The sequence below is a fragment of the Natrix helvetica genome (assembly GCF_964273705.1).
Source record: "Natrix helvetica genome assembly, chromosome: 6".
NCBI lineage: Eukaryota > Metazoa > Chordata > Lepidosauria > Squamata > Natricidae > Natrix > Natrix helvetica.
Window position 1 is genome coordinate 25,590,441 of NC_138553.1, and position 10,467 is coordinate 25,600,907.

At 36.9% G+C, this 10,467-nt stretch overlaps 1 protein-coding gene across 1 annotated transcript in view; it reads right to left on the bottom strand.

Moving 5' to 3' along the window:
• SYN3 (synapsin III) overlaps nt 1-7,867 on the bottom strand; it is a 194,549-nt gene extending 186,682 nt beyond the window's left edge. Inside the window, exon 1 of the mRNA XM_081957073.1 lies at nt 7,472-7,867. Coding sequence (XP_081813199.1) covers nt 7,472-7,785 — 314 coding nt within the window. The 5' untranslated portion in view covers nt 7,786-7,867. The remainder of the gene's footprint in view (nt 1-7,471) is intronic.
• Between the last annotated feature and the right edge of the window lie 2,600 nt (nt 7,868-10,467).

Consider the following 10,467-nt stretch of genomic DNA (forward strand, 5'->3'; position numbering starts at 1 on the left):
ACCTGATGCAACCCAAAAGTACAGAGATGGATCTGCAACAAATGCTTCAGCAACTCATACAGGGCCAAGAGGAAATTAAGAAACAATTAAAGGAAATGAAAGAAGAAATTAAACAGAACCAAGTCCAAATCTATAAGAACTCACAGAGACTGGACCTTGTGGAGGGTGGGGTGGCGGAGGTGAGGAGGGGGGGGTAGAAGCAGTGCAGAAGGGAAACAAAGAACTTGATACCCAGCAAATGAAAACAGAATTTGAGAGAATGTCCTTTTATCTTAGATTCCAAAATGTGATAGAAGCAGATGAGGAAAACATAAGGGACATCATGACAAACATTTTGGCTGAATATATACACAAAGAAAAACAACAGATGGAATGGGAGATAGACCTGGTTTATAGAGTGAACTCAGCCTATGCCAGAACACACAATGTACCCAGGGAGGTACATATTAAATTTCTTAGAAAAAGCACAAGAGACGAAATTCTGGGTGTACAAAGGGGGCAGGCACCGACATACCACGATAGGGAGATAACCATCTTGAAGCAGATCCCCAAGAAAATTAGGGAAAAAAGGAAAAATTATTCGCAATTGGCGAATAAATTATACCAGAAGGGGGTGTGGTTTAGATGGTTGATGCCTGAAGGTATGTTGATATTCTGGGAGGAGACAAGAATTAGAATTAACACACCCATAGAGGCACAGGCCTTTATGGAAAAAAATAAAATACACCTAGAAAAAACAGAAGATCCTACAACGGATATGCAAGACACGGGAGGGGCCGGAGCTCTGCCAGCGGGGGGAGAAGGGGCAATACCAAGAAAGCTCAGATCACAAAAATGAATAAGAAAATCTCATTGATATAAACTGACCGAAAGTAGTAATGAAATTAATATGTGGATTATATACTACAATGTATAAACTGATTGAAAGTACCAATAGAACTAACATGCTGATTATATATGACTATGTATTAATGTTTTATATTCAAATGTATACTATGAGTTTGGAGGGAGGGGGCGCCTACCACACTTTGCAACTGCCAAAATTTGTAGACCTTTCCATTACCTTTTCCCTTATAAATGTTAAAAAAACCAATAAAACTTCTTTATAAAAAAAAAGAATTTTTGAAAGTATGAAAGCATTACATCATTTTGTAAACTTTAACTTGACCTAGGGCTAAATGCTGTCTCAAAAGAGCTTCTAGGATCATGTTTGCCCTATGGCAGGGGTGGCGAACAAGTTCGACAAAAAGAGCCAAAATTTTAAACTGTGAGAGTCAGAGAGCCACACCACGCAGTGACCTGCCAAAACATACAAACACTCACACAAAAGCATATAATTTTAACAATAATATATTAAATACATAATATAACATGCTCAGTCAGGTGTTTTTTGTTATAAATTTTTATAAACCCATTAGAGCTGCAACGGAAGGCAACGGAAATATTTTTAGACACAAAGCTTTTGACAAGTTAAAATTCACAGTAAATGGAATAATCTCTACAATCTTTTAATATGGAAAGTCAAAGGCAAGGATGGGCATTTTCTCTTTTATTATTTATAATTGGTTAGGACAGTGGTGTCCAAACTTGGCTGGGGAATTCTGGGAGTTGAAGTCCACAAGTCTTAAAGTTCCCAAGTTTGGACACCCCTGGGTTAGGAGGTCCTGGCAGGCCAGAACTGAAAAGCTAAACAAATATTTCAGCTAAAGATTCAGGTAGAAAGAGATACAAGATGAAATGCTATGCAAATGATATAGTAGTAACGATAATGCAAACACAAAGCTGCATAAGATACTAATGGCAGAATCTAAAGATTTTTGGCTACCTTTTAGAGATAAAAAATTAAATGAAAAGTAAGATAATAAGGCATTCAATTTCCAATGAAAAAAAAACATGAAAAGGGGGATTGGGATATGAGAAAAATATAGTGAAATATCTAGAACTCTTATTTAATAGGATATAATAATAATACATTTGAAAACAATTATAACAAATTATTGAATGAAATGAACAATTCCTTGAAACTTAGATATTATCTAAGATAAATGTTTTATTCCAAATGGCACCAACTGGAAGCTGGGTGGTGGGGTGGGGGAGCAAGATTCAAAATCATACAAGACTCAAAAGAAAGATATAGAGGAGCAGCATTTCTTAATCTTAGACTGGATTACAAAGCAAATTGTCTTAATCTTATTTAAAGATAAAATTGAACAATCACCTCTGTGGTCCCTTCCAACCCTGTGATTCTATGGGTTTGGTATATCTACAAATGATTGGCAGATCACCAATCTTTTCCAACTTCCAGTATTTTAAGTTAAATGAAATGTTAAAAATTTAGAAAGATCTCTGCCATAGCCACCATTCTGATAATTGCTTGTCTTTTAACTTCAGTATAATGATTAATTCATTGCATTTGAATTAATCTATTTCCTTGGACACTTTGATCTCTAGTAACTAAGATATAAGTTTGTATTTTTTAAAATATAGAATACTTGATTCATGATGAGGTGCAAAAACTTAAGACTTCATCTTAACTTAACACGCGGCTCGCGGCCAAAATGAATGAGGCTTTTTGCCTCTTACCATTATTTAGTATACTGTGGCTCAGATCGCGCGCTAAACCCGGAAGTACGGTCGACGCGACAACGCTTGCCTGCGCTCGTCGCGTCGACCGTACTTCCGGGTTTAGCGCGCGATCTGAGCCACAGTATACTAAATAATGGTAAGAGGCAAAAAGCCTCATTCATTTTGGCCGCGAGCCGCGTGTTTGCCACCCCGGGCCTATGGCCAAAATGGGTTATTAACTTTACTACTGTGCAGTACTAAACAAAAATATTAAGATTATAATGTGTTATAATAATATGAGTTGCTTTGCAATGCCAATATAAAATAGTTGTTCAAGAACTAAGACATTTGAAGTAATGTTTCAGAATTCTAGTTTTTCTTAAGATTGCTGCTTTGTTTAATAATATATAATGAACTACCTTCTTATGCTTCCTACCTAACAAATGTATTTATTTTAGTGAAACATTGCAAAGTATGTTACTTTCCAGTAGCATGCTCCAAACAAGGCCCTAGGGGGTTAAATGTAGTACATTTAAGGAAACTCTGCTAAAGTAATTAGGCTACCAAATTTGACTCGCATGACTGTATTTATAACCTAGGAGGAAATATTTTCCAGACCCCTTATGCCTATTTTTGTATCAACATTAATCCTTATAGTTCTTGGCTATTTTTCTGCCAGGAAAACTGGATCCTAAGTTGCTTTAAATATATACTACATAAAGTATAAATACAAGTGGCAGCAGACTTATGAGACTTTACATGAGTTAAGTGAGAAGTCCTATTGGTCTTGACACTTTGACAAAATTACCTGGAATCAAAGGCATTAATTGATTATAGCTTGACTTTTATTTCAGGCTCAAAATCTCTAGGCAGCTATCATGTGCTGTAAATCTGCACCTGATTTGCTTTGTTCAGGATTACAGTGGGTTTGCTTTTAATATTGTACAGGGTAGAAGCACACTACTGAATGCAATTTGCAAATGATAGTTCAGCTAGTTTTAAGTTAAATCTATTCTCATATCAAAATTACTCTGATCAGCATTTATTTAAGCACACTATTAATATTTCCACACTCATAATATTTATAAGGGGGAAAATGCAAAAGACATGCAGAAGTTCATGACTTTGGAGATACACTCAGACAGAGTTCTGTCTGATATGTGTGTGTGTGTGTGTGTGTGTGTGTGTGTGTGTGTGTGCAAACCATTTGTAACAATTCCTAGCCATCTTTTCTTTTGTATGGAAAACTCTCAAGGACTACAACTCAGGGTTTCTTTTCTTTTGACATGCTTGTTGAAAGGGAATTCTAAATATTATTTTTTCCCTAGAGTTACACAATCTTTCTCTGGGGTTTATTTTTGTGGTAGAAAAAAAGTGTGCATTTTCGTTTCCCTATTCAGAATAATCCATATGTAGACATGTAAGATGAGCAGCTATTAAACTTTATACTCTACTTACTGAGTGAAGCGTTCCCAGTCAGAGGTCCTCTAGTCATTGCAATGAACTTAATAATTTAGTTTTAGCTGAGTTGAAATAACAGCACTTGCTAATATAAACAACCAGAATTATGGAATCATATGATTGAAAGGGACCTTGGATGGCTTCTGATTGCAGAACAGATATCCACTAAGTTGTATCCTATGCAAATGGCTATGCAACCTTTGAAGCCCCTTCAGTGATGGAGCACACATGACTTCAGGAGGTAGATTGTTCACCTAATATTCCTCTTTATTTTGAGTTTGGATGTCTCACTGTAAAACTTCCACCCATTAGTTGGCATGATCATTGAATGAAATGAATGAAAAGTATAATTAGTACATCATATTATGGGCACATTAATAAATCCAAAATAAAAGTATCATCTGCCATATTTAAACATGTTTTTAAATTCAATTCAATTCACCTGTCAAAGAAATATGAATCTCATGATGTTACATGAACACACAGAAGAAATCAATTGGCAACAGTTTGAAATTTAAGATAGCAAGCTTTTGATTGATTCTGGTAAGGACATGATGAATAATATCCCTGGCAGAGAGGGACAATATTACGGCTGAAAACAGTATCTTGGATGCTGTACCGAGACTGCAGTAATCTCCCTGGACAAAGGAGAAATATGGAAATTGCCCATTCCTGACAGTTGATTTTCATGAGACCATGAGAGGAATTGAGATTTTTGTGGCAGTCTTGTAAATATCTAGTAGTTGTGAGATTTCTTCAAGCTTGGGGCCATCAATGTGGCCTATCAAGACGTAAAATTAATCTGAGCCTCATCTCTTAATCACTTTGGATTTAATTTTTTTTAAATGTCTTTGCAAAGATTGAGAACCTTTGGAATGGTGAGTTTTATTTGATTTACTGAATGAGTTTGCTTCACTCCTTTAAGAAATGAATTTTAACTACGAGTTTAAGTATTTCTAAAAAAAGTACAAAATATAGAGCAAAAGGGTAATTAGAGTGTTGATTTTAGAAATTTTAATGGGATAAGAATCCAGATGGGCTTGAATTAGGATTTTGAAATTAATTGTAAGAATTCTTCTTATGGGAAACTATCTACGTTTGTAGCTCAGAGTTGAAATGAGGAGTCCTTGGTGCTCTCTGAGCATGGTCCACTTGGTGCATTGATGTTACCTAGTTTGGATAATGAAACATCAAAAGTTATAGAATCAGAATCTTGAAATCTTGCTTGAAAAGGTTAATATATGGTCAGAATTCAATCTAGCACGAACATAATTGAATTTAGAGCTGGCAAGGAAATTGCCAGAGGTGGAACTTTTCCTCTTGAGTGAGGTCATGTGCCTAAATTTGGCTGATGTACAGTAACATGGAGTTCTGCCATTCTGTTTCCTGATGCTTTGAATATACATCTGTAGTCCTTTCCCTGGACTTTTAAAATCCTATTCTGACAGGTACTCTTAGGAAATTAAAAAGTCTCCAAAATAAATCCTTCAAGTAAAAAGAAGCATGCACTTTTCTGCAATTGAATTACATGTATGTATTTCATGGATATGAATAGCTAGTTTATTAAAAGATATAAAAAATAGATACGTCTGTGTGTATGTCTGTATGTGGATAGATAGATAGATAGATAGATAGATAGATAGATAGATAGATGATAGATAGATAGATAGATAGATAGATAGAGAGATAGCATTTGTGCTGATAAATAAATAAATGGAGACTAGTATAGATCTATTTCAAGCTATTCAGCTCTCGTCAGCTAGCCATACCCTTACTGGGATTTGAACCTGGGCTGAATTTTATATATTAGGCAGTTATATTAACCTCTAAGCTACAAGTTCTCCTTCCTTATCAGCTGAGCTAAGAAAATGATTAAGTATTATGTCAAAGCACCAAGTTTGCCCAAATATGGGAGGGAGCATACTGCTTCCCTTTTGCCTTTCAGTTCCACTCTAGGAGCCTTCCAGGCAGAAAACCATGCTTTTGCTGAAAGACAAGAGGGAAGCAGCATGCTCCCTCCCGTATTTGGGCATACCAGGTACTTTGACATAACACACACACACACACACACACAGACACCTGAACCTGCTATGCATTCTGTTCCACTGAAAAGTAAACTCTACCATAGCTAGGAAAAGAAAACTGGGTGTCTTTCAGATAGTTCTGATCTACCAGATTCATTGTACCTCACCCATTGGCCAAGAGATGTGGGGTCTCCAAATTTTTAGTTTAGCACATCTTGTGGACTGTTGGTTTCTCGCTTTTGTCACACGTGAAAAGCTTTTTTAAAATATTTGAATTTTAATCTATGCAAATATAAGTTTTTATATTCAGGAATATTATGAAAAGTTGATATTATGATCCATGGAAAGCTTGGTCATACATTTCAATGAGCACAAAATCATGTTTGCTCATTTTGCTTATGGGACTGAAAAAACCATTGGACACTATTTGGGATACCAGATTGCAAAGCCCACAATGTGCAGTTATTATATGTATGCCTGTATGAGGAGGTACTTGAGGAAGTACTGACACCTGGCGCCCTTGTAATGCAATTACATGGAGCATAAAAATCATAAACAGGTTAGAAGGGGGAAAGACACACAAACCTTACCCCCTTTTACACCCTTTTTAAACCCTTTTACAAAAGATAGCAGACAAATCTATCCTAAGAAAACTCCAACATCAGTACAATTTTTACCAAAAAATATTTGGTAAGATACTGGTGGCTACCTCTCCTTACTTCTCCCTAAAACAGAAAGATAAACATTGTGGCTGCGGATGGTTTTCAGACTATGAGTCAAATTACAGTTAGAAAGCATTTGATAGATGACCAGGATGAAAGAATAAAATAAACAACTTGTTGGTTTCAGCTTTAAATATACACAAAGTAGTCTCATTGTTGAATACAAAGGATTTAAATAACAATGACTAACATTCTCAAAGATGTCACAGGGGCACTTCAAATATGACTGCATTAAACTCGTTTAGTTTTTTTAAAGTGGCCAATTTTCAAATGAAAAATATCAAGAGACAACCTCCTCTGCTGTTTGTAAAATAAGCGGTGGAATTAGTTTCATTTCAAGCAGTAGAGACACTAACAGCAATAACCTTGCACTTTGTTATGTATCTTCAAATCCCAGTAGCAACCTTTCCAAGATAATCACCACTTTGTTAATAATGTCACTTTTCTTTTCAAAGAAACAACTTTGTGCATTTTCTTAATATACTGCCACATTTATGGCTACCTGTTATTTCTGGTTCGCATTATATATTTTAGACATATTCTAAGCTACTGTGATCTATATTCAGAACATGGTATGTGGTGTGCAAAAGAAATACGTTTATCTGAGGCATGCATTCCAGAGGCATTAATCGATTTGAGTTCAGACCTTTTAGGGTTACTGCAGCTGAAACAAACAAGAAACAAAACATGGTTACTTACCAATCTGTGTGGGGGTCATCAATTATCAAGAGAATTTGGGGCTTCTGTTGGGCTACAGGGACAGGTGTTGCTGATGGCTCTATGAGTCCTGCAGCAGCTTGTGTGGTTTGCTTCATGGCACTGGAGATGGAGTTGAAGATGCTGGTACCAGAAGAAAGAGCAGTTGGTTGCTGTATTGGCTGCTGCCTCCTCTCTGTTGCTGGGGAAACAGGGTTGCTGGTGGAATTATCTGGACGCTGAAGGTCCATCATGTAAGCATTTGGCAAGTTAGCCACAAAACTACTGTCTGAGAGACGCCTTCGCAGGAAATTCATTCTGGAAACTTTCCCAAAGTCAGGTAGAAGAATGCAGAAGCAGATTCTAAAGGGTCTATTTGAGTTTTTACACGTTGGTTGATATTCTGTCACCTTCAGTGTGGAAGAGATATTCTGCCACCTACAATGTTCCTTTCTTTAGTTCTCACCTGTGAAATGTAAGAGGAAACCCATTTGAATCCATCACTAGCAGGCTAGGCCCACCAGAAAGCCAACAAGACAACTGCTTCAGGAATTAGGTGATTGAAAAACATAGCAGTAGGACCTCTTTTCCTATTTTCCAAAGGGAGATAAAATGATGAAGGCCATGTGATCTTGCCTGTAGTTCCTTAGTTCACCAGTTACCCATGGATGTTGTGGGAAATGCTCTCCCATGCAGTTCTAGTAAAAGAACAATTTCCAGATCTCCATACAGTGACAGTGCAAAGAAATATGAATGTAATCATACTACAGAAACAGCAAAAACATTCAAAAACAGGCTAAACATGAAAAGCAATGCATTACATATGGGCAAATTACTAAAATATATAGGTACTTCACAAGATTGTACAAGTAAATTAAAGTGCATAAGTAATGGTTTATAGATAAGCAATTTGATTAATTAAATGCAAAATATATTTAATGATTTCTTTGGCCCACAGTCATATACTGGGCATAAGAAGTCTATTCTTAGACTCAACATATAGGCTGATATAAAAGCAAGACACTCGTGTTTCAATGCACTAGCAAGAACAATTATGCTCCCAAACTATACCTTTTTTTGCCAAGTATATTTTTATAAAATTTTGATAGTTCACTGTTGACTGTAGGAAACATCAAGTTGACTTACAAACGTGCTTGTCTTTCTTGAGCTGAAAGGAATAGTTAGTAATGAAATTGAACATTTTTTACCCTTTGCTTGAAAGAGAAACCTCCTCCGGCTAGTGTATATAATTTTGAATCTGGCAATACTTTCTAACAATAGGAACAACTTCTCTCCTTATGATAAAAGAATCCTATCTTGGGAACTTAGTGAGTTGCAAAGGCCTTTTGTATTGCCTGCTTATCAGGGAAGCCAGAGGCAGTTCGATAAAAGCCAGCCGTGTCAGAGAAATAAATCTTTTAAAATTACAGAAGCTATCTACATTTTTCAAAGGCTGTCTAAAATGACGCATTGTTTGTCACTCCCCTTTGCCTTTGCATTTCTTGAATGCAAATTCCATTTTTAAGATGGAACATGCTGAAGGCATTCTTATCCCAAAGATATAGAAGACAATAGATGATATGGAGGCAATCTAATGTAGAAAAACAAACCTGTACATTTTTAAAAAAAATTCTGAAAACAAACATGTTATTTTTATTTCTCATTTCTAACTTTTGGATGGTATACAATGTGATCAGTCTTTGCTGAGATCTAGTCTTAAATCAAATCAGTTGATCCTAAAGGAAATCAATCCTGACTGTTGCTTGGAAGGACAAATACTGAAGTTGAAGCTTAAATACTTTGGCCATCTAATGAGAAGAGAGGATTCATTGGAAAAGACCCTGATGTTGGGAAAGATGCAAAGCAAATGTAGAATGCAATGGCAGGGGATAGCAATAGCAATAGCACTTAGACTTATATACGGCTTCACAGTGCATTATAGCGCCCTCTAAGTGGTTTACAGAGTCAGCATATTGCCCCCAGCAATCTGGGTCCTCATTTTACTGACCTCAGAAGGATGGAAGGCTGAGTCAACCTTCAGCCTGGTGAGATTTGATCTGCCAAACTTCTGGCAGCCAGTAATCAGCAGAAGTAGTCTGCAGTACTGCACTCTAACCACTGCACCACTGCACCACTGCAGCTCATGAGATGAGCCACAGAATGAGATGGTTAAATAGTTTCATCAACACAATGAATATGAATTTGGGAAAATTCATGGCATACTGTGGTCCATGGGGTGGCAAAGAGACAGACAGCAACTTAGTGACTGAACAACAACAGACTTAAATCAAAAGTTCATATGGAATAATGGTTGCCATGAGTAGGGCAAGGTTTTCCTTTATTGGGAGAAATTATCCTTCAAAGTACACTGTTAAGAACTTTAAGATAAATGGACTTCATGCTGGCAGGGGAATTCTGGGAGCCGAAGTCCATGCATCAAAAAGTTGCTAAGAAGCACTGAAATAGAAAGTAAGGATGTAATAAGAGAATATAAAACCTTCCATTCCCCACCATCCAGTCAGAGTGAAGAAGCTTCTTGGATGAGAAGCGAAACATCTTCAAAGAAAAAAAAAACCCAAGAAATTTCAATTGCCTTGTGAAAAAGCACCTTTGGGACAACCTTGACCTGGATGACTGAGAATCTCTACAGACTTTTAGCTATGCAATTTGGCTGAACACCCTTCGAATGGTGTGGGAGTATGAATGGATTTCCAGCAGGGGTGAAATTCAGTAGGTTCTGATAGGTTCTGGAGAACTGGTAGTGGAAATTTTGAGTAGTTCGGAGAACTGGCAAATATCACCTCTGGCTGGCCCCAGAGTGGGGAGGGAATGGAGATTTTGCAATATCCTTTCCCTGCCTCACCCACCAAGCCATGTCCACAGAACCGGTAATAAAAAAAATTGAATTTCACCACTGATTCCAGAAAAAAAATTGCAGACTACAGGAACCATTAGCACTACTCAAGAGACCCTGAGGACACAGATAAACCTCCAAGTGC